At 48.0% G+C, this 22,079-nt stretch overlaps 8 protein-coding genes across 8 annotated transcripts; 4 read left to right on the forward strand and 4 right to left on the reverse strand.

The window, feature by feature from the left end:
• The first annotated feature begins 1,377 nt into the window (after positions 1 to 1,377).
• Positions 1,378 to 1,785, forward strand: BDV27DRAFT_136734 (uncharacterized protein). The gene is made up of 2 exons (XM_032068829.1): positions 1,378 to 1,585; positions 1,644 to 1,785. Exons 1-2 carry the CDS (start codon positions 1,493 to 1,495, stop codon positions 1,758 to 1,760), a joined length of 210 nt encoding a protein of 69 aa, XP_031922123.1. The 5' UTR covers positions 1,378 to 1,492; the 3' UTR covers positions 1,761 to 1,785.
• A 1,802-nt stretch (positions 1,786 to 3,587) lies between these two features.
• On the reverse strand, positions 3,588 to 5,500 carry BDV27DRAFT_136735 (putative acetate kinase). Its single transcript, XM_032068830.1, has 7 exons — positions 5,008 to 5,500; positions 4,641 to 4,955; positions 4,525 to 4,587; positions 4,398 to 4,470; positions 3,962 to 4,339; positions 3,791 to 3,903; positions 3,588 to 3,723 (listed from the first exon to the last, which is right to left on the reverse strand). Exons 1-6 carry the CDS (start codon positions 5,424 to 5,426, stop codon positions 3,850 to 3,852), a joined length of 1,302 nt encoding a protein of 433 aa, XP_031922124.1. The 5' UTR covers positions 5,427 to 5,500; the 3' UTR covers positions 3,588 to 3,723; positions 3,791 to 3,849.
• Positions 5,501 to 5,911: 411 nt separating this feature from the next.
• Positions 5,912 to 8,704, forward strand: BDV27DRAFT_168842 (putative phosphoketolase; the record flags this gene model as incomplete). The annotated part of the gene is made up of 7 exons (XM_032074880.1): positions 5,912 to 6,074; positions 6,104 to 6,199; positions 6,274 to 6,523; positions 6,566 to 6,718; positions 6,771 to 7,701; positions 7,765 to 8,590; positions 8,644 to 8,704. 7 exons carry the CDS (start codon positions 5,912 to 5,914, stop codon positions 8,676 to 8,678), a joined length of 2,454 nt encoding a protein of 817 aa, XP_031922125.1. The 3' UTR covers positions 8,679 to 8,704.
• A 276-nt stretch (positions 8,705 to 8,980) lies between these two features.
• On the reverse strand, positions 8,981 to 9,487 carry BDV27DRAFT_163008 (uncharacterized protein; the record flags this gene model as incomplete). Its single annotated transcript, XM_032073479.1, has 1 exon — positions 8,981 to 9,487. The coding sequence occupies one exon, from the start codon at positions 9,485 to 9,487 to the stop codon at positions 8,981 to 8,983; it is 507 nt and encodes a 168-aa protein (XP_031922126.1).
• Positions 9,488 to 11,046: 1,559 nt separating this feature from the next.
• BDV27DRAFT_59060 (RTA1 domain-containing protein) lies at positions 11,047 to 12,345 on the forward strand. Its single transcript, XM_032077026.1, has 3 exons — positions 11,047 to 11,417; positions 11,477 to 11,569; positions 11,646 to 12,345. Exons 1-3 carry the CDS (start codon positions 11,204 to 11,206, stop codon positions 12,242 to 12,244), a joined length of 906 nt encoding a protein of 301 aa, XP_031922127.1. The 5' UTR covers positions 11,047 to 11,203; the 3' UTR covers positions 12,245 to 12,345.
• Positions 12,346 to 12,709: 364 nt separating this feature from the next.
• Positions 12,710 to 13,812, reverse strand: BDV27DRAFT_163010 (uncharacterized protein; the record flags this gene model as incomplete). Its single annotated transcript, XM_032073480.1, has 2 exons — positions 12,710 to 13,452; positions 13,509 to 13,812. 2 exons carry the CDS (start codon positions 13,810 to 13,812, stop codon positions 12,710 to 12,712), a joined length of 1,047 nt encoding a protein of 348 aa, XP_031922128.1.
• A 261-nt stretch (positions 13,813 to 14,073) lies between these two features.
• Positions 14,074 to 16,256, reverse strand: BDV27DRAFT_59065 (ATP-binding protein). The gene is made up of 4 exons (XM_032077027.1): positions 15,833 to 16,256; positions 15,409 to 15,774; positions 14,713 to 15,355; positions 14,074 to 14,653 (listed from the first exon to the last, which is right to left on the reverse strand). The coding sequence occupies exons 1-4, from the start codon at positions 16,108 to 16,110 to the stop codon at positions 14,210 to 14,212; spliced, it is 1,731 nt and encodes a 576-aa protein (XP_031922129.1). The 5' UTR covers positions 16,111 to 16,256; the 3' UTR covers positions 14,074 to 14,209.
• Positions 16,257 to 17,285: 1,029 nt separating this feature from the next.
• Positions 17,286 to 21,913, forward strand: BDV27DRAFT_136744 (translation initiation factor 3 subunit CLU1). Its single transcript, XM_032068831.1, has 4 exons — positions 17,286 to 17,626; positions 17,696 to 17,761; positions 17,832 to 17,887; positions 17,966 to 21,913. The coding sequence occupies exons 1-4, from the start codon at positions 17,590 to 17,592 to the stop codon at positions 21,551 to 21,553; spliced, it is 3,747 nt and encodes a 1,248-aa protein (XP_031922130.1). The 5' UTR covers positions 17,286 to 17,589; the 3' UTR covers positions 21,554 to 21,913.
• Positions 21,914 to 22,079: the final 166 nt, after the last annotated feature.

Genomic DNA, 22,079 nt, shown 5'->3' on the forward strand with positions numbered 1-22,079 from the left:
GAACCGTTGGACTTGCCCACTTCTAGGCCGGGGTGGGGAGTTGGCTGTTGGTTCCGTTTCCGCGCCCATCAAACAGGCATGGTCGATACTATTACTGCTAAAGGTAAATAATTGTGGTATTATTCGTGGTTATTAGATAATTATTGAGGCTGTTAGACGAGCCTCCGCTGCAAGTTAGGGCAATAGGCCGGGGAGTTTTTGTGGATCAATCGGTTACTGCCAAGGCCATGGATTACTACGTACATTGGTTGTTTTTAAACAATAAAAACCGGTGCGCTGCATGATTGTGAGCACGAACATGACTATATTTGAACAATTTGTCATATTAAAATACCACAAGTCTACTATTATATACAATCGAGCTCAAAGCCACTATGGTGTAGCTAACAGTGGCGGTCAATATATTTTGAACAGAAAGGAAAGATGGCCTCAATATCCATTGACAGACAGAAATGAATTATCAAAGGCTCGAACAGATTATAACAGGAGCTGTATAATTTCCTAGTATATTCTTCTCTTCAATAGATCCCTATTACAAATAGCAGACATAGATCTAGATGTATCAAATCCAACCTCATGGGAGAGTATCAACAACCAAGCCATGACAGTACAAAAGTACCTTGTGAGGAGTACGATGAACCTCCAAGGTATGTACATCCTCACAAACACAGATAATTCATAGCCACAAACATTCTTCAATAAGCTGCTACTGTGCCACAATTGATGGGTCAGATTGATCATCTATCATTGACCTTCCATGTCGAGACATCGGCGCGTACTCCGAGGATACCTCATCTTTCGCGGAACCAGAATCCTGGGAAGGCGAAATCAGAGAAAAAAGTTTGCTGTGATCAACGGGACACATCCGGACGAATCAAATGCATGATACTCCCCGCCACAGGTAGGGATAGTGCGGTATTGTCAATCATCCATGTGTCTCCTCGCGTCTGGATACATATCCACTATGAAGCCACAATCCACTCCCATGCAGCCTGTCGGTCATCGATTGATAGATTATCCACCGGATCGACGTGAAGACTGTGTCCGACGTACTACCGATCGAAGCCGTGGAGTTGTCTCTTTCCTCCCCTGTCGGCAATATGTATGCAACCTGTTTGTATGTAAGGGGGAGGGGGAGGGCATTCCAGAGCTGCAGCTGCACGATTATCATCGATCGATGTAGCGACGCCACTCCTCAGGGCCCTTGAAACTTTGGTGTCCAGGATTCTGGTCTTGCAACTTTCTGTGTATATTCCGATTATTTGTGGCTGGGTGTGGTTGTAGTACTTTGTTCTGTACAGTACTTTTATTTTGATTTTTATGTAGTGTTTGTTATCTTTCCCACCCACCCACCCACCCACTCATCACGCCCCCCACTGCCACGCATGCCTTGGGTCACCTCATCAAATCCCATCACAAACATGCCCAATGACCAGCACTACACCGTGCTATATCAGAACTGGGATATCGCTGATCGACGGTTCTGGATCGCATGGCACCGGGATTGTGGAAACGGTCGCACGGGTGGTTTGAATCTAAATCAACGATGTCAACGGCAAATGGGGATTATCATGATACTATTACGGTAACCATTCGCCTGGTTGGGTAATAATTGCGATGGATGGGCTGACAGTACCCAATAGTCAGGGTCAAACGTCGCAGGTGATAAACAAGAGGCTGAAGACGGAGAGTTTTGGATACCCTACGGAGGAGGAGACAGGAGAAGTAAGTTCTGGCCCGAGACGGGGAAGGGGAACTGAGGTTCCAGAATGGCGGGTGGATGCGTTAGCTTCTTCGTCCTGGACTTGCCTAGTAGAGACAGCTACTAGGTACTATATGGAGGTAGGTATGTACGGCTATGGATGTTTGACATGATCTACATTCCTAGAGAGTCCGGCAGACTCCGTCACCGATAGAGCAATACGATAACCAGACTATTCAAACGATCCTCAGACGGCGTGGGAACACTATAGGAAGACTACAGATAGGACAATCCAAGTTGTCCTTGAGATAGGTAATAACCACTAAGGCTGGCCGGCTCTAATTTTTAAATTACATGGGATTTTCGATCCACTATCTGATTGGTAATGGCCTTACCGATCAGTTCCCCCTTCTAGAATTCCAACCCGTGGCTTTTGACGCTAAAAGTCCGGCTGCATTTCCGCGCTGTTACTAGTGAACCCAAGCCCGGGATACATGTGAGGCTCCCACCAAAGTAAAGATTTCTTGGTAATCTGTACGAACCAGGGAGTGGAGCTTGTCCTTCTACTTCCGCTTTGGTCCTGAATGACGGGTTCCTACTTTTTTCGTTTCTCTCGCCTATTTTATGGAGATCTCCGAGGTTCTATTCCCGCTTAATCGGTACTATTAGAGGTACCAGTTTGGGACCAAAGTGGTTGCTGAGGGAATAAAATATATTAATTATATGTGACGAAATTTTCAACATGAAAGGCTGATATTATATATTATTTTTTTCAGACTTATCTAGAGAGATCGTCTCATCTCAGTGCAAAATCCATTAGTCCGGGGGGGGGGGAAGAGATTTGGTTTGGGGGTTGAGCAAAAGAATGTGATTGATCTACAATGCAGAAAAAGCAAAAGAGGTTGGCCGTCTGAAAAAAAGTTATTACCCAGTTTTTCTTTTCCCCGACATCACCGATAGATTGGAAAATGAGGGAAAATCCAAAAGCCACAAGATTACTTTGCTACATGTTTTGAACTTACTGCAGAAATATGCAAACAATACACATTCCAATTGTCATCAACTTTCCCCTGTTCCAATCCCATCCAACCAATAATCAATAGTGCAGCAAGGTAAAGGTCTCCTGCCTGGCGATCAGACCCCTTCGCCCCAATTCCTGGCTTTCGCTGTTGCACAATTGATCGGTAGATCTTGGGTACCTACATGGTCCATCTTCGACTTGAGATGATCGTCTGCAGGACTGATGTACTGGCAACCAGGCACAGCATACCCGCCCTGCGAGGACCGAGGCACGGTCCAGACCTTGTCCCTTCAGACATGATTCACGATTCATTGGGGTACCCCAGCCATTGATTGTCGTGCAAATGCAATGGTCCGGGGCATTTGGAATGGATCATGTAGCAACATTCTGTTGTTGTCGTGTGCTCTGTTTGTGAAGTTCCAGTTGTGGATGTGGCGATTGGACAGGTCACTCTGGTGGTGTTTTGCCACTCTTAGTCCTTTCCGGGCAATTTCCTTCAGCCTTGAGGGCTGTCGGCTAAGGAAGAGTATTCCAAATGCACCGGAGATCCGTGTTCTCGATATGGAAAGGTAAATCATATATCATTTTCTAAGGTGGAATTCTTCTCGTGGTTTCTGATATCCGTATATATTCTATTATAGTATTGATAGGACATAAAGTGACAAATGATATTTGTAGTTATGCTAGTATTACAGTCCATCTATCTAGGCTTTTCAATTATTCACTCCTAAAGTTAGAAGTGGCAACATATGAACAAGGTGGTCGAGTGGTTAATACAATAGACTTGGATCAACATAATGACATACAAGACCAATGCGCTCAATCGCGTCCTTGTCGACCTTTTTTTTTGGGGGGGGGGGGGGGGGTATTTCCCCCAAGTTAATATCACGGTAGTAATATTGGCTTATTGAGCACCAAGGAAAAAATATATATGATACTGAACTGTCAATTAAGGAAGGAGCGGCCGAACTAGTAGTCAGTCATACATTGCAAACTAGGACTATAAGTCAAACCATTAGGATAGGTTAGGCAGGGATAACGTGATTGATAAATGACTAGTAACTAACATATATTATGCCCCAGCACTAGTAACCCCTGACTGTGAAACTTCTGAGGCACCACGCCATCATGATCCATTCTCATTTCCGTGTGTCAAAATGCAATTATATGCCATTTCGAACTTAGAAAACGCATTAGCGAGTGTGCTTAAGATAAGCAGAAGAAGGAGTTATACTCACTTGCTCATCTGTCTGGCAGACCATTACACGCGGTCCACTAGCATCTACCTTGGAGATATCCATCACCGTCTGGTCGTCGGACGGCCCTTTGTCATTAGCTGATGCGTCAATAGCTACCCCTAGGCACTGGCATTTCTCGACGACAGTTTTCCTCAGTAAGGCACTCTTCTCACCAATTCCGCCGGCGAAAACGAGTGCATCAACTTTTCCTTCTAGCTTGACAAAGTAATTACCTATATACCCCAGAATACGGTCGACGAGAATGTCGAAAGCGAGTTTATGCTCCGGATCTGGAGGATTCTCAACGGCTATCTGAGCAAAATCTGTAGTTCCAGTGAGCGCTTTCCATCCGGATTTCTTGTTCAGGATTTCTTCGGCCTAGATGGGCCTAAGTCAGCTAGCTGTTTGCTTCTTCCACACAGTCTTAGGGACTTACCGTGCTAATATGCATTTCTTTAGTGCTCGCAGGGCTCAACTTTCCGGCTTCGCTAGTGTAATGAAACACGAGCCTGCCAAGAACGCGTTAACCATCAGTCTTAGAGCCACCTTTTGATAATACTCACGATGGGTCAATATCACCACTACGGGTGGCACCAGGTAAGCCAGCCAAGGGTGTGAGCCCCATTCTAAGAAGATCTGTCAGCACGTCTTTTCCACAATGGACGAAGATCATTCTTACGATGTGTCAATGGACTTGCCCTCCTTGATTGCGCATACAGAAGCACCGCTTCCAATATGCATGGCAATCACATTAGTCTGCTCCACTGGCTTGCCCAGAAATTGAGCTACCGAGCGCAGGATGAAGGAATAACTAATGCCATGAAACCCGTATTTCCGAAGGCCATTTGCTTTCGCGGTGTCCTGGTTAATTGGATACGTCTTTACATAGTCGGGCAGAGTCTGATGGAAGGCGGAGTCGAAGAATGTGATACTTTTCACCGAAGGTAGTTCCTTTCTACAGAGTCGAATGATCTCCAAAGCAGAAAAGTTGTGTCTGTCGCCAGTCAGAAACACATCCTGATCGAAAGGGCATGGGCACTGCATACAGCGGGGCTAGATCCTCGAGTTTCTCCAAGTGGTGATAGGTTTCATTGGTGATAACTACCGATCGCTCATAGTCTCCGCCATGAACAACCCGATGACAAATGAATGCCAGATCATCACTGCTAGTAACCTCGGATAGGTTAGGATCAGAGAAACATCTCTGCAGAAGGAACTTGAAAGCATCCTGAGGTGTGCTCAATTTCTCCTTGAGCTGCTCCTTGTGCTTCGTCGATCCCCGAGTGTATTTCAGTGTTGCTGGAGGAGCTGTGATCCCCGAGATCTGTGCATTGGCGACGACTTTTGGTGGCTGTTCAAAGGTGTAGAAGGTAATCTTCACCGAAGATGATCCGGCATTAACTGAGAGGATAGATTTGCGTGTCATGTTGGAGGCGGCAGAATCGGGAGAGTTGAACCGAGACATGCCATATCCACCGGGCTTCCAGGCTTCCAGGTAAATAAGTAATCGGCTTGTGGTTCTCGATGCCCCTCTCTTTCATAATTCACAATTGAAAGGGACCATTTTATTTGTTCGTTGTGGTGGGCCAATTCCCTGTTGGGGTGCAGCCGGTGATGTCAAAGGACTTGCATGGTGACGTAGTTTGGGAACCCGACATCATGGACCTGGAACTACAGCCTCGAAATAAGTATTTCCGGTGAACCCTACGAGATTTTGGATCTACTTAAACCAAGGATTGGTGATTTAAGGCTGGGATTGTGGAATTATATCCTTTCATACGTCTGAAACCATAGATAAACTATTAGAAACCATCGTCCCCAAGATTTGCAGTTCCATTCTCCATATCCATCCATTGATCCCTTGGCGCATCCACACTATCAACGAACTTTATACCAAACAAGCATTATTAACTTATTTAATACATTTCACACATCTGCGGATCACTAACCATGCCGGGCGAGTTAATCGATAGGCCAAATCCTAAGGCTGAGCCGTCACACATTCCGGATGTCGTTGAACAGCTGCAAGTCCAGCTCGACCTGGCTTCCTTAGATCAATCTACTTCCGATGCTTTATTGAAATTTCGCCGAGCAGCTGCTTACATTGCAGCAGGTGAGATTTGATAACCCTATACTCTTAAGACACCCGCTTATGTTCTCTAGCAATGATTTTTCTGCAGGACAATGTGTTATTGAAGCGCGATCTAAAACATGATGACATCAAGCCTCGACTACTTGGTGAGATCCTCTGAAGCTTTGTATACATCATCTGGGATAGGAACATATCAGCTCATCCAATACCATATTTCCAGGTCACTGGGGAACATGTCCCGGGCTTATCCTCGTATATTCCCATTTGAACTACATCGTCAAGAAGCGAAACCTAGACATGCTGTATGTCGTCGGACCGGGGCACGGTGCACCAGGTCTACTTGCTTCGCTATGGCTGGAGGGTTCATTGGGGAAGTTCTACCCACAGTATTCTCGAGACAAGGAAGGTCTCAAGAATCTCATCTCCACTTTTAGTACCTCTGGCGGTTTGCCAAGGTTTGACTTCCCTCAGTGAATTAGTATGCCGAGCTTGAGCTAACTGTTTCTATTCAGCCATATTAATGCCGAGACCCCAGGAGCCATCCATGAAGGTGGGGAGTTGGGTTATGCGTTAGCTGTGTCCTTTGGTGCAGTCATGGATAATCCGGATCTCATTGTCACTTGCGTGGTCGGTGATGGAGAAGCAGAAACCGGTCCAACAGCGACGTGAGTTCATGGACGATCTATCTGGGGTAAAGTGCTTTACTGATAGAAACAGTTCCTGGCATGCAATCAAGTACATTGACCCAGCGGAATCGGGAGCAGTCCTACCAATTTTGCATGTCAATGGATTCAAAATCAGCGAGCGCACCATCTTCGGCTGCATGGACAACAAAGAGTTAACTTCTCTTTTCACGGGATATGGTTACCAAGTGCGCATTGTTGAGAGTCTAGACGATATTGATACTGATCTCCATTGCTCCATGAATTGGGCGATTGGGGAAATTCATAAGATTCAGCAAGCAGCCCGCTCTGGGAAGCCGATCATGAAACCCCGGTGGCCCATGATAGTGCTGCGCACACCTAAGGGCTGGTCAGGACCCAAGGAGCTGCACGGGCAATTTATCGAGGGGTCGTTCCATTCACACCAGGTTCCTCTACCTAATGCAAAGAAGGACAAGGAAGAACTTCAGGCGCTTCAGAAATGGTTATCTTCCTACAACCCCCATGAGCTCTTTACCGAGACAGGAGATGTTATTGATGAAATCAAGACGATCATTCCTTCGGATGACTCCAAGAAGCTCGGTCAACGTTTTGAGGCATACAAAGCCTACGAGCCACCTAACCTTCCGGATTGGAGGACTTTCTGTGTAGAGAAAGGTGCGCAAGAAAGCTCGATGAAGACAACTGGAAAATTCATAGATAAAGTTTTCACCCAAAACCCACACAGTGTCCGACTGTTCTCGCCAGATGAGCTAGAGAGTAATAAGTTGGATGCCGCTCTCGCGCATACTGGACGGAACTTCCAATGGGACCAGTACTCCAACGCGAAGGGTGGTCGTGTTATTGAAGTATTGAGTGAGCATATGTGTCAAGGTTTCCTTCAGGGCTACACTTTGACCGGGCGTGTGGGCCTCTTTCCCTCTTACGAAAGTTTCTTGGGTATTGTCCACACTATGATGGTGCAATACGCCAAGTTCATGAAGATGGTACGTACCCCTTCCCTGCATCCCATTGACTGGCTCTCCTTAACCAGAGTGATAAACAACTAGGCCCGAGAAACAGGGTGGCACAAAGATGTGGCCAGCATCAACTATATTGAGACCAGTACCTGGACCCGACAGGAACACAACGGCTTCTCTCACCAGAACCCATCATTCATCGGAAACGTTCTCAAGCTGAAGCCTAATGCCGCGCGTGTCTACCTACCGCCGGACGCCAATACTTTCTTAACAACCGTTCACCATTGCTTGAAATCTAAGAATTACATCAATCTCATGGTTGGCTCAAAGCAGCCGACGCCCGTTTATCTATCACCTGAAGAAGCTGAAAGCCACTGCAGAGCTGGCGCATCGATCTGGAAATTCTGCAGTACAAATGACGGACTTGATCCAGACGTTGTCCTTGTGGGAGTCGGCGTTGAAGTGATGTTTGAGGTCATCTACGCCGCTGCAATTCTGCGCCAGCGCTGCCCTGAACTTCGCGTTCGGGTGATCAACGTGACAGACCTGATGATATTGGAGAACGAAGGGGCCCACCCGCATGCTTTGACAACCGATTCCTTTGATAACCTTTTCACCTCCGACAAACCAATCCATTTTAACTACCACGGATATATGACCGAGTTGCAAGGTCTGCTTTTCGGCCGGCCTCGTCTAGAGCGTGTGAGCATTGCCGGGTATATCGAGGAGGGAAGCACCACGACGCCATTTGATATGATGCTCGTGAACAAGACCTCCCGCTTCCATGTTGCCCAGGCCGCCATTAAAGGGGCAGCGAAGCGAAACGAGAAGGTTCGACTCCGTGAGCAGGAGCTGAGCACAGAGCTGAACCACAACATTGTTGAGACACAGAAGTATATCTACGCAAACCGCAAGGGTAAGTTATCTCTTCATTGTCTGCTTTTGGCTCTCCTGGCTGATTCGGTGTAGACCCTGATGACATGTATGAGATGCCACAATTTTAATGAGTCCATGGTCTAGAGGAACAAACAGGGGGCTACATAGCTACACCAACAACCCAGTTGAATAAATACGTTATCGCATGATCGATCTACTTTGTAGTAATTGCTTACAGTGGAAAGAGAGTGAGGAGCAGTCACGTGCGTACTCTACTTACATATCCAAATGAGTGTGTTTTTCAATCGTTAGGTAACTAGCAGGTTGCTTTCTGGATTGTCGACCTTGTGATTGGCCTTCGACCATGCTCATTACTATATTACTAGTACTCGTAGTCGTTTTCGTTCTCTGCCTCGCCGCCCTTTACCTGTTAATATTGCTTTTCCCTCTTCCTCCCTGTCTTGTCGTTGCAGGACTTGCCTGCGTACGGCATGTGCGTGTGTTTGTACAGAATGAAATTGAATGGGTCAACACTCTGCTGGTCTGCGAACCCCCACTGACCCATTGGTAGCGTTTTAAGCCACACGCCGACCCCTTCATACAATTCCTCTCCTATCCACTCGTAACTTTTAATCGGGACGTCATCGTCAGTAGAAGCATTGCCATAATCGACAAGAAAGAAACAAGGCCGATTGTTATAGCCGAACTCGTCACCAGATGTATACCAGCGGTGTACACCAGGCTCAAATTCAACATCCCAAGTGTGTTTGCAGATACGATCGAGCATTGATATAAGCCTATCGCCGTATGGATCTTCATCGCCAGCCACGCCATCTGACGGAGCCAGGTGCGTCAGGGTTTGAATCAATATGCGAACCGGAGATGGTTTAAGGGGAGATAGCCCCGGGTCTTCTGGGATTCTTGAAACTAACCCCATGGCTGTTTATGTGTGTCTGAGTAAGGCAAGTAGAAATGAAGAATCGATGAGCTGACCCCAGATGATGGGATTCACGGCGCTTACGAACTAAGTATACTATACAGTAGCGAGCGGGGTTTCTTGAGGTCAGGCGTCAAATAGCTTTGCATCTGGACGGCGGAATCTTGAATTTCCTCTCTATCTTTGTTATAGTGATTATTCATTGTGCTATGAAAACAGGTAGTAATCTTGGTAGCACAATGAGCTGTGCTGTTAGAAGGATGGTGGATGCATAAATACAACTTAAAAGTTCTCCCGACCGCCAAACTTTCAATCGCCTCCGTCCTTTTCTGATCTGACGATAGATCTCTCTAAATATTCAAGCGCTTGCAGATTCACGGTTTATGCCGGTCCTTAAATGTTGAATGGAATGAATGGCTTTGAGTACATCTCGTCTTCGTCAACTGGAAGATCAAGAACCCACTGCAGCGCTTCAAGATCGCAGGCCTAGCGTGATTTCCGGACCCTCAGACGTCAGTAAAAGGCCAAGGCATACTGGTTAAAAACTTTTTTGACGAATACCCCGGCACATTCACATCCACTGGGTCTTATATAAGGCGCAGCCCACGTGTGAATAGCATGAAGTGACAGTTCTATTGCATGGTGGATTAGCTGATGTTTTTCAAGGTTAGTAGGTCTCAAGGTTCTCCTAATCCGGTTAGACCGAGAGACTTTTGCCAAGAAATACAACGCCTCAGGCCCACATTTGAATCCATAGAACGTTCAACAAACATCCATTATCCATTATCTCAAGATGTAACATGCATCACCCCCCTTTGCAATCACATCACACCTTCGCTTTACTAAACCACAGGGGCTCAACTATGGATACAATTATTCAAAAATAAGATAGATACCTTCTTCTTCTCTGCCAAGCTCTAATGAAAGCTTCGCACTTGCCGAGAATCAGGGCCGATGGCTAATGCCCAGCACCGTCGTGGAGACAAAGCTGTGGCCTACGTGATTCAGCCTCAGTTACACGCCTGACTCTATCGGCATAAAGGATCTGATATAGCGCCACGATCCTACATACAGTACAACATGACTGGTGACTGGAGAGCTGCACGGTCTAACGGATTTATCTCCGATACTCTCATGAAACTGTTACGAGATGCCCTAAACCCAATTTGGCGGACCTTGCGAGTACTTTCAGGCTCAGGGCCGAACTCCGAACAGAGGACGTTGGAGCCTTCGACCAATTTGCCGAATGAAGTTGCGGCCCGAATAAAGAGATTATCCATGGGGTTCAATCAGAATGCGTCTTGCAACGGGTGTTCCCCGCTGTATTCCACTGTTACGTCAAATGCGAGCCCGGGTTATTGGATCCATCCGGGTCCCGATTTTGAGTCTATGGCCCTGTAAGAAAATGAAGATTTTCACGAGAAAGGAATATATCCTGTCTGACTCGTCTCGCTTTTCTCTTCCTTGTGATTCATACTAAACGGGCTTCTTGCTCAGCCACTCGTTTACTTGACTCTTGACGTGTTTCTATATCGGTCCTAAGTATAGGTGGGCCGTTGCCTAGTCGTTCATTCAGATATAAGATTTTATTGTGCCTTTCGCATCAGTCTTTTCAACTCAATATTACAACTGCCTGTGATCATCCACGCTTACATTCCCATTGGCACCGGGCCAACTGAACCCTACGAACCGCAGATTTCCTTAATTATCTTTAATATGTCGGCCGATCAAGAGTTTGAATTCAAACAGTGGCTCTCCAGGAGCTGCCATCCTATCATAGATGGCATGGATACTGCGTACGGTTATCAGCCGTCGCTGGCTGCAGGCGTCGTCTTCCTTGTTCTTTTTGGTCTCTCGATGATCGTTCACACAATCCAGTTTACGTGGAAAAGAACCTGGTGGTGTGCTGTCTTCAGTATTGGTTGTCTGAGTGCGTAACGTCTCAACCCCCAGTAACCCGAATAATATACTGACGTTAAACCAACACAGCGGAGGTCCTAGGCTGGGCTGGACGTACCTGGTCCTCAGAATGTCCCTACAATATGACAGCCTTCCTGATGCAAATATCCACCCTAATCATCGGTAAGCAACCTACCAAAAACAGAAACCCCAATCTGCCTATCTCCAAGGGAAAAAGGGCACTAACCAATCAATTTAGCTCCCACATTCTTCACAGCAGGTATTTACGTCCTCCTTGGCCGCTTCATCCAAATCCTCGGCCGCGACTCCTCCATCCTCAGCCCGAAAATGTACCTCTGGATCTTCTGCACCTGCGACGTCATCTCGCTCGTCATCCAAGCCATAGGCGGCGGCATCGCCTCCGCCGAAACGAACAAGGAAGACGGCGACACAGCTCCCGGCACCCATATCATGGTCGCTGGTATCGTCTTCCAACTGTTCTCGATTACCGTCTTCGTCGCCTGCGCCGCCGATTTTGTCCGCCGCGTCCTCCGCCGTCGTCTTCTGCAGAACATGAGCGGATCCATCACCCCCTTATTCGCCGCTATGGTCTTCTCCGTGCTCTGTATCTACGTCCGAAGCATCTACCGTACCATCGAGTTGTCGCAGGGTTGGACTGGGTATCTGATTACCCGGGAGAAGTACTTCATTGCGCTTGATGGCGCGATGATGGTGGCTGCTGTTGGCGTGTTCAATATCTTCCATCCTGGCTGGTTGATGCCGAGTACCAAGGCCATGCAGTATGACCGGGAGATAATGTCTGAGGATGGCTATGGCCATACTACTGAACTTCGGTGAAGTACTGCGTTCCTTTATCCTTTCCTTTTCTTTTTTGTTTTTACGTCTTGGTTGGAGTCAGCATTGTTGTTTTTCTTGTATAGCGAGTGCTTAGATTCTAGATCGTTGGTCTTTTAAGGGTAACGACTATAATGTTTCAATATATAATTGAATTAGAAACCTGTTAAGCATATACTTTCAGGTCAATTTCGTGAAGATTCATTAACCACAAAAACGCTCGAGAGAACAACTAGAGATACAAAAGATAAGGTACGAATGACGACAGAAGGACAAAAGGAAACAGAAGAGAATAGAATCGGATATAACCTGAAGCGCCAAAGCTAAACAACATTCCGAAGAAATAAGGTGAAAAGGTCGTAACAGGGTTTCATCCATACCAGGTCATCAAGGGGGAAACCTAAAAGAAGCACTTTTCGTCGTGGTCACATTTCATACACCCAAATCCGGGGTTCACCAACCGAGCAATCATACCCCATCAACAGCCTCGATCCAACCAAAAGTCGCTCCAACAGCCAAAATGGCGACGGCCCAGATTGAACCCCAAGCGGACGCACCCTCGACGCTAATTCCCTCAATGGTTCCTGCCAACTGGACAATGGTGTTACTGAGAAGCATGACGGCAAGAAGTACCGTTCGCGAGATAAGAACTCTCGTCTTAGGCGAGAGTGCGCCCCAGGTCTTCCGATAAACTGCACAGACGAGGTACTCGCCTTCGTGCGATGCGGGGTTCTTCTCGGTCGATTCGGTCCTCTTAGACGCGGCCGCGCCAGTGGAACTAACGAAAAGGAGATCTCTCGCCGCCCAGCCGGCTGGAAGGAGGGCGAGGAAGAGGGCTGGCAGACCCGCAGGACCGGCGTGAACGGCGCCAATGTCAGGGATGTTTTCGAAGTGGAGGACCAGTTGTGTTGGGAGCCAGGTCGCGTAGCTTAGGTATAGGATGACAGTCAGAATTGATGTCGCGGCGATAGTGGTGTAGATGGTTGTCGCGCGGTCCTGAAGGATTGAGCGGTTGCGGACTGCATCGGAGGGAGCATGCGACAGGTCGTGCACGCAAGTCGGCTTGCGCAGGAGTACAAAGGGGACCGAGGTCGAGAATAAGATGATCACATAAGAGATCAAGACCGTAGTGGGGCGGATGTTGTAAAATGATGCCAGGAGTGCGTAGGTGGGGAGGTGAGTAAGGAAGATGAATGATGACACATCTCGTCCTGCAGGAGTTGGTCAGCCCTCTCTTATAGGTATTTCAAAACTAAGATAAACTCACCATCAAAGCCCAAGACCCAGGCTAACCCAACCTCTATAGCCTTCCAAGCCGCCAAACCCCCCACTTCCCACCATGCCTCAAGATGTCTGCTCACGCCGCCTAGCTCGCCAAGGGTATCCCCAGACGTTAAACTGAAGAATCCCGCACTCAGTACCAGGCTACTCAGGACGACCAATACAAAGCGCGCTGGCTGGGGAATCCGTTCCAACTGAGCCTTCTGGCGCAATTCGTTTGCCGGCTCGTCTGCGCGGGTATCTGCGGTCGCCGTTACAGCAGATAAGACTTCCTTCTTGCGGGGGGACATGGTTGGGTGGGTGTTTTGTGTCAGTAGTACCAAGTCTGGCGAGCTTATAAGTTGATGGAGGAATGAACTGGAGGTGAGTCCAATGGCAAGCTGAAGAAATTCGTTGTAGTTGTAGAATATATTCATTGATATTCATGGAGGCTGGGGGGGCTGATTTTCTGGCGAGCGGTGAGCATGTGATGATGTCACGGATTTCCTGATACACCCAACCAATCAGAATATCCGGAATCCCTGTCTTCTACTACTACGTAGGTAGTAGCATGTGATATCATAGGTTTGGTATGTACTTGCTACCTTATGTCACAGACAGGTTAAGTAGTATATATCCCATAGTTACAGTGCTTTCCAATCAGGTAGCGTATGATAGCTTTAACCCTGGATCCGCTTTCCCTGTGCTTCAGTCGTCCTCATCGTCTTTCTGGCCCTCCACCACCGAGAACTCAGCAACACCGTTGTCGCGACCCTTGGGATCCCGCATAGCAAGCTGGTATTTGCCCTGATTCCAAAGATCTTTGATCGTAAGCTCACGAGTTCGTCCAAGACTCTCAATGTCGCCAATACGCTCTAATGTTCCCTCCAGATGCTTGTCAAATCCTTCCCAAGAACAGATGTCTCGGAAAGCATTCTGCATAGGAACGGAATCGGCTCGGACCATAGCCCGAGAATCGATCGTAAAGATATTATCATGGTCGTAACTTTGGATAAAGTCTGCTCTTGTCATAACTTCCCGCGCTTTATGCAGCGGGATCTGTGGTAAAATATGGCCGATCTCCGGGTCATAAGTTTTCTCCATCTCCTTCTCCCTGTCGACAAGCGCTTTAGCGAGAACCATTGCAGCTGACTGTCATCATCTTTAGTTAGAGCGTTCTCATTACATCCTGGGGCCCTTATTGTACTTACAGAGTACTTCTGCTCATCCATGACGTCGTCATCCATTTCCGGTCCAAGAATCCAGCATTTGTTGAGGAACCATCTCTTCTCTGCCTCACAGATGCTATCACAGAGTTTCATATAATCTTTGGCCTTTGCCACCCGGTTCAGGAAGGATAAACGTCCACCAACTTTGTCGTATATCTCTTCAAGTACTTCGTGAGATAATTCCTCGCCAAAGTACTGTCTGCGATACCTCCGTAGAGCGTCTATCGCTCGTCCCTTGGGTAGATCCGAAACAGGGATGACTTCCATCCTGGTGGCGTACCGCTTGAGGCGTTCATACACCCAGTAATCATCACTGTTGAGGACTATAATTTCGGTATTGTCAGGGCCTATATTGGAAGCGAAAAAGAAAAAGCGCAGCTTACCTGTCGTCACCAAGTTGCTAGCCGCCCATTGTTCCGCTCTCTGCTGAATCATTTCCAGTAGATCCTGACCGTCATGATCATCCCTGACTAGGTGAGTGCTATTGATGATTAATATCAAAGCGGGCAATCCCTCACGCCGACGCGCAAGAGCTACCTTCTCTAACTTGTTGAATGCGCGCTCGATGTCCAAGAGAGGGGTAGTATCTCGAGGACCCTTAATGCTGAAAAGACTTCCAATGTAGCTAGCACAATCTGTCAGTTTCGTTGCAGAAAGGAAGTTCACCAAGTAACCTACTCTTCATGGAACTCATAGTCTAACGCCTTTCCAAGCCTGATCCGGAAAATCTCAAGATCACCATGTGCTTCAAACATAGCACAACCCTCCCCATCAATTTTGCGCATCCCTTCCAGAAGCATAGATGTCTTTCCAGTGCCCTTCTCACCGATGAGCAGGAAATAACGGCCACCAGCGCCACCAGCAATGATTCGATCAATTCTGGGTTGTTCGTCACGGACGACCCAGTGCTCCTCATGATGATATTGATGCTTGCCAGATTCTACACCTGCAACTTCGAGTGCTGGATCGCCCGGCTTAAAGGCATTTTCCATCTTTTCCAAAATCAGATACTTGTAGTACCGGTGGTACGAGTAGCCCGCGGCACTGGGAAATCGTCAGTAAGCGACAAAGCGCAGCAGTGGAGGCCGCTAGGGGAGCATACCCTAGGACGGCAATAGAAGCAAAAGTGGTGGCGGCCGTCTCCATCATTTTGAGAATAGTAGATCTGAAATTTGGCTCTGAGTCGTTGCCGTTGGACCGGGCTCCGTCATCTCCTGCATCCTGCTCCAGGGGGTTTGGGGCAGCTTGGAAGGAGCCCTGCGAGAAATGCATTCCCGATTTATATGGAGCTACTCCATTGGATCTCAACGGTCTCGACAGGCTACAGCGGCCCGAAGAGAATATTGGCAGGGATCGTGGAACATGTCGGTACACCGGCATCGCTCATATACACTGCAGATTAAGCGAATGCCACGGATTGTATCAATGCAATAGATATTTTGCTTAATAAAAATCAAATAAAAATGATCACAGACGTCAAAGGTAGGTAAAATTGAAGGTTCCAAAGATTGTAAGAAAAATTACGCGCGTCGACTATAGTGATAGGGGAAAAATGAATGACGTAGTGGATACATGAAAAGGAGAACTGGCGAGTAAACAATCAAGCACCGATTGAATCCCAACACAGAGCCTCAAAAGGAGATGAAGATAAAGGAGAGTAGGCCAGTGGGAATTAAATAAGAGAGGAAAGACAGCACAAACACAAAAAGGTGAGGTGGAAAGTTTGGACCCAATCTTTCAATTTCCAGACAAAGATATTCTCCGGTGCTGCGCCCCCGATCGCATGGAGATCAACTGTGGCTTGGCACGGCTCTAATTTGTTGAGAAGTGTGGCTGATTTCGAGGTCGGTAACTCTGCCGAAGTGTCGGTAAGTCAATCGGAAAACTTCCATTGAAGAGGGAAAGAAGTTAAAACATGTTAAATATTGAGAGTACAACGTGACAACTGTCGCATGGATGTATGTTCTTCAACAATGAATCCACCTGGCGTAGACACTTTTACTTACGCTGGAGGCACTTGTTCGCACTTTTAGTACCTACATCAGATACCCCAGAGAGGCGTTTCGAATGACTCAAGACGAGAATAGAGTGGTCTGTGAATATACCCACGATCTACAATTAGGTAGAGAGTCTGCAGTACTCTGTATTACACTTTAGCCCAGTTTAAAGAAAACACAGCTCACGCATAAGATACATAACGTTACTATCCACAGCCCTATTTGGGACCACGGAATATACGGGGTACGTAGGTGTTAGGACATTACGACATAACGTGGCACCAAAGAGAAGCGAACTACGGAGACTCAATTGATAAATTACATTATTCATGAGAAAGATACTCTGTCCCAGGAGTGGATATGGTTCAAGTTGGGGTCAATGGAAAGGTTTGTGTGGAGATCTTGATACTTTTTCTTTTTTTTTTTTACCTGAACAACTTTTCCCAATGTAATTCCTATTACCATACCCATTCCTCCGCCCCGAGGACATCCGAGGGTATTCCGCGCGAAATTTTCTCTTTGCCCGGCTTCCCCATTGCTTTCTCCAGCTTCAACCTTTTTGCATCCTGTCATTATTTTCCATATTTGGGGTATTGTTCTGTTTCCCTTCATTCGTCTGGGTACGGGGTTTGTTTTTACTATATTCAATTGCCCTTGTACTTGTATACCATACCTTTTTTGATTTCTTATTTTCATTCTACATTCTTCCCCGACGCTTTCAACTTTTTCCCTTTTCCTCTTTTTCCTACTTTCTTGCCCCAACCGGGTCTGAAGCTCAAGACATTCGGTCAGGTTGTAGCTTCAGCTTTAAGCCTTATATTTTCTTTTGAAACCTACCTTTATTACCAATACATCGATCATAATGGCCCAGACCAATGGTGAGTTGGAGCACTCGAAAGGTATGTTGTTCATTTGTGATCTTGCCAATTCACAGTGTAGAAGGTACGATAACCTAACCGTCATAGCAGAGACTCCGGAGCAACTTACCAACGGAAACCACCCCGAGGGAGCCCAGGAAGAGGAGCAGAATGGAGGTATGTCACGTCACAATTGGGATACTTGTGTTATCGTTTGAAGCCTGACACTGGTCGTCCGAATGGAAAGGCCTTTTCCAGATCTCCGTGAAGCTTCCTCACGAGCCTTATAAGATCCAGGTGATGGTGGGTGTTTGAAACCAGTTGACATCTATATGATCGCAGAGATTTAAAGGATTGCCTAACTGTTCTGTCCCTCCGTAGGTGTCAAGCCAGGAGCAAGTTCAGGATGTCCGACAGTCAATTGTCGAGCTTCCCAGCACCTTCCAGTACACTTGCTTCCACCTGGAATTCAACGGCAGCCGCATCAATGACTTTGTCGAACTGTCTGAAGTTCCCGATTTGAAGGCTGATTCGGAAATCGTCCTTGTGGAAGACCCATATACCGAGAAGGAATCCCGCATGCACGTTATCCGAATGAGGGAGCTAGTCGGAGCTGCAGGCGACCGTGTCGACAACCTCCAGGGTATCAGCGCCGGTCTTTCATTGCACGATTCCATCTCCGAGGAAGCCGCTGCTGGAGAGACCGCGGAGAAGGAGCACTCGTTGTCCAAATATGACATTGCCGGCTCACCGTCTCTCAACACCATCCTCCCTAGAGCAGAGGCTCCTCTTCCCAAGACCGTTAAGTCGATTTCGCTATCTCCATGGAACCCTGTCCCCTACCATCTCCGTCAGAAGGGTCACCTGCTCTACCTCCAGGTCACCACCAACGAGGGAGAGCAATTCCAGATTACTTCTCACGTTTCTGGCTTCTTCGTGAACAAGTGCTCCAATGCCAGGTTCGATCCTTTCCCCAAGCCCATGCCGAAGAAGGGCAGCGCCCACTCTCTTCTTACTCTGATCTCTCACTTGTCTCCTTCTTTCAATACCTCCTTCGAAGCGCTGCAGGAGGCCAACAACAAGAAGGACCTTTTGACTACTTTCCCCTTCCAGAACGCTATCCCCAACAGCCCGTGGCTCGTTGCTCCTCCTTCGTCCAGTGTGAATGCCCACCAGCCTGACATCACACGGTCACAAGAGAACTATTTGATCTCTGGTGTCGACAACGCGGAAACATTGCGAGACTGGAATGAGGAGTTCCAGACCACGCGGGAGTTGCCTCGTGACACCGTTCAGGACCGTGTTTTCCGAGAGCGCCTGACCTCCAAGCTGTTCGCGGATTATAACGAGGCCGCGGCTCGCGGTGCCGTTTTGGTCGCCAAGGGCGAAGTCGCTCCCCTCAATCCCACTGAGGGTCGCGATGCTCAGATCTTTGTGTACAACAACATCTTCTATTCCTTCGGCGCTGACGGTGTCGGAACTTTCGCGTCTGAGGGCGGCGACGAAGCTGCTCGCGTAGCTGTCGGTAAGGACGTTGTAGGAATTAAGGCAGTCAACCAGCTAGATATTAACGGCCTGTTTACACCTGGAACCGTCGTCGTGGATTACCTTGGAAAGCGTATTGTCGGCCAGAGTATTGTGCCTGGTATCTTCAAGCAGCGCGAACCTGGTGAGCACCAGATCGATTACGGTGGTGTTGAAGGCAAGGACGTCGTGGCTACCCACCCCGACTTTGCCCCTGTCTTTGAAAAGCTCTCTAAGGCTCTTCGGATTAAGAAACACGCTGTCTGGGATAAGGAAGGAAAGCGTCATGATCTCGAAGGCAGTGTTGAGACCAAGGGCTTGCTTGGTACAGACGGCAGAAAATATGTGCTCGACCTCTACCGCGTCACTCCTTTGGATGCCATGTGGCAGGAAGAAGAAGGAAGCGATGCCTACCCTCATAACATGTCGGTTTTGAGATTGGAACTTGTTGAATCCTACTGGAGACACAAGATGAGTCAGTATGTGAAGGCTGAGGTTGAGCGCCGTCGCGCCGCCAAGGCTGAGGAAGCTGCCTCTAAGGAGAAGTCTGAAGAGAATGCTGAATCTAAGGAGGACGGTTCCGAAGAGAAGAGCGAAGAGGCAATGGACCAGGAGCGGGTTGACATCTCTGGGTTCTCTCTTGCCTTGAACCCTGACATCTGCAGTGGCCAAATACCCCAGACTGATGAAGAGAAGGAGCAGTGGGCTCAGGACGAGAAGGAGGTCCGTGAGACATGCGACTTCCTCCGTTCCAAGGTGATGCCTGAGATGATCCAGGATCTGCATGACGGTGATGTTGGCTTCCCCATGGACGGACAATCTCTTAGCCAGCTTCTGCACAAGCGTGGTATCAACATCCGCTACCTTGGCAAGTTGGCTCAAATGTCCAAGGAGAAGGGCGCCCGTCTGGATGCTTTGACCATCCTGCTTGTCCAGGAAATGATTGCTCGTGCCTTCAAGCACATTGCCAACGGTTACTTGCGCAACGTGGCCGCGCCATTTACCGCCTCCTGCATTGCCCACCTCCTGAACTGTCTCCTGGGTGCCGATGTCAACTCGAACCCTCAAGCCAATATCGACGCATCTCTGCGGGAGATCTATCCAGAGGCTGACTTCTCTTTTGAGAAGGTTACTCCGGCAACTCTGCGGGCTGAGATTGAGAAGCAGGTCTCTATCCGGTACCGTTTTGCCCTTGAGGCTGAGTGGTTCAACTCCTTGAGGCACCTGCAGCTTCTTCGTGATATTTCCATCAAGCTTGGTCTCCAGCTTAGTGCCCGCGAGTTTGCTTTTGCCAAGTCCCAACTTCCCGCTAAGGCTCCCGCCACCAACGCTGCCAGCCAAGACGAAGGCAAAAAGAAGAAGAAGAAGGGTGGCGATTCTAAGTCTCCGGCCCGTGCTGCCTCTCCAGAGAAGCCTGTTGTCACCATCGTTCCTGACGACATTGTCAACATTGTGCCTCTCGTCAAGGATGCTTCTCCCCGAAGCTCCCTTGCTGAAGAGGCCTTGGAAGCTGGACGTATCTCCCTCATGCAGAACCAGAAGCAGCTGGGCCAGGAGCTCATTCTGGAATCCCTGTCCCTGCATGAGCAGATCTACGGCATCCTTCACCCAGAAGTTGCCAAGCTCTACCACCAGCTGTCCATGCTTTACTATCAGACTGATGAGAAGGAAGCTGCTGTGGAGCTGGCTCGTAAGGCTGTTATCGTCACCGAGCGCACTCTCGGCGTTGATTCGGCCGACACCATTTTGAGCTACCTTAACCTTAGTCTGTTCGAGCATGCCTCTGGAAACACCAAGACTGCCCTGGTTTATATTAAGCACGCCATGGATCTGTGGAAGATTATCTATGGACCCAACCACCCCGATTCCATCACCACCATGAACAACGCTGCTGTGATGCTGCAGCACCTCAAGCAGTACTCCGACTCTCGGAAGTGGTTCGAGGCTTCGTTGACCGTGTGCGAGTCCCTCTTTGGCAGGCAATCCATCAACACTGCGACTATCTTGTTCCAGCTGGCACAAGCTCTTGCCCTTGACCAAGACTCCAAGGGAGCTGTTGGCAAGATGCGCGATGCCTACAACATCTTCCTTAGCCAGCTGGGTCCTGATGACCGCAACACAAAGGAAGCTGAGACGTGGCTGGAGCAGCTCACCCAGAATGCCGTCTCTATCGCCAAGCATGCCAAGGACATCCAGGCTCGCCGCCTGCGCCGTATCAATATGAACACCCGGACTCTTGGTACTAAGGTCCAGCCTCAAGTCGGCCAGTCCGCACCTTCTACATCCGGAGCCAGTTCTGCCAACCCTTCTTTGGACTCGCGAAGCATTGATGAATTGCTGAAGTTCATCGAAGGTGGTGATACCAGCTCCTCGCGGTCCAAGCAGAAGAAGCGTGCTGCAGCTAGCAACCCCAAGCTTCGTGGCTCGAAGAAGTCATCAGCTTGAACATATCTATAATTCCTATCATGTTTGGTTAAAAAAAATGCACCGATCCCTTTCTTGACATTTTACTTCTATGCCTTAACTGTGTTAAGACTACTATATATGAACGTCATTCTAAAAGAGCGGGATACGTCGGTTAAGCGGGATACCTGATTATTATATATTTTCTTCTAGAAACCTCTCTACTCTTTCACCAGTCGGTGTTCCATGTTATTTGTTTCTTTTTTGGCATGATCCAAACCCCACCGACCTTCGCATAGCGAGCTCGAGTGATATACATGCTAATTTGTGATGTGTTCTATGTACCATATATGACGATGAATGCATATATAATGAAATTATGCACTTCCTGGACTTTTATCATAATATTTTTCATTTATATCCAAGTTCCCGTGATTCTATGATGCAGTAGTAATCTTCAATGGGATGGAAAAACTGTTGTTCCAATAGCTGCATTAGTGACCGGCGCTTTACCGCTCTGGGAACCCTCAATTTATCCAATGTTTACATCTTTTGGTGATCATAGCTA

Source organism: Aspergillus caelatus, assembly GCF_009193585.1.
Source record: "Aspergillus caelatus strain CBS 763.97 unplaced genomic scaffold BDV27scaffold_288, whole genome shotgun sequence".
Lineage (NCBI taxonomy): Eukaryota > Fungi > Ascomycota > Eurotiomycetes > Eurotiales > Aspergillaceae > Aspergillus > Aspergillus caelatus.

Coding starts and splice junctions, on each gene's coding strand:
- BDV27DRAFT_136734 (XM_032068829.1), top strand. CDS start 1,493: ATGGCACCGGGATTGTGGAAACGGTCGCACGGGTGGTTTGAATCTAAA. Junction 1,586..1,643: donor ATTATCATGATACTATTACG/GTAACCATTCGC, acceptor AGTACCCAATAG/TCAGGGTCAAACGTCGCAGG.
- BDV27DRAFT_136735 (XM_032068830.1), bottom strand. CDS start 5,426: ATGTCTCGGTTCAACTCTCCCGATTCTGCCGCCTCCAACATGACACGC. Junction 4,588..4,640: donor GGCAAGTCCATTGACACATC/GTAAGAATGATC, acceptor AGATCTTCTTAG/AATGGGGCTCACACCCTTGG. Junction 4,340..4,397: donor AAGAAATGCATATTAGCACG/GTAAGTCCCTAA, acceptor AGGCCCATCTAG/GCCGAAGAAATCCTGAACAA.
- BDV27DRAFT_59060 (XM_032077026.1), top strand. CDS start 11,204: ATGTCGGCCGATCAAGAGTTTGAATTCAAACAGTGGCTCTCCAGGAGC. Junction 11,418..11,476: donor CTTCAGTATTGGTTGTCTGA/GTGCGTAACGTC, acceptor AAACCAACACAG/CGGAGGTCCTAGGCTGGGCT. Junction 11,570..11,645: donor AATATCCACCCTAATCATCG/GTAAGCAACCTA, acceptor CAATCAATTTAG/CTCCCACATTCTTCACAGCA.
- BDV27DRAFT_59065 (XM_032077027.1), bottom strand. CDS start 16,110: ATGCCGGTGTACCGACATGTTCCACGATCCCTGCCAATATTCTCTTCG. Junction 15,775..15,832: donor GCTTCTATTGCCGTCCTAGG/GTATGCTCCCCT, acceptor ACGATTTCCCAG/TGCCGCGGGCTACTCGTACC. Junction 14,654..14,712: donor TGGATGAGCAGAAGTACTCT/GTAAGTACAATA, acceptor AGATGATGACAG/TCAGCTGCAATGGTTCTCGC.
- BDV27DRAFT_136744 (XM_032068831.1), top strand. CDS start 17,590: ATGGCCCAGACCAATGGTGAGTTGGAGCACTCGAAAG. Junction 17,762..17,831: donor GGAAGAGGAGCAGAATGGAG/GTATGTCACGTC, acceptor CCGAATGGAAAG/GCCTTTTCCAGATCTCCGTG. Junction 17,888..17,965: donor CTTATAAGATCCAGGTGATG/GTGGGTGTTTGA, acceptor GTCCCTCCGTAG/GTGTCAAGCCAGGAGCAAGT.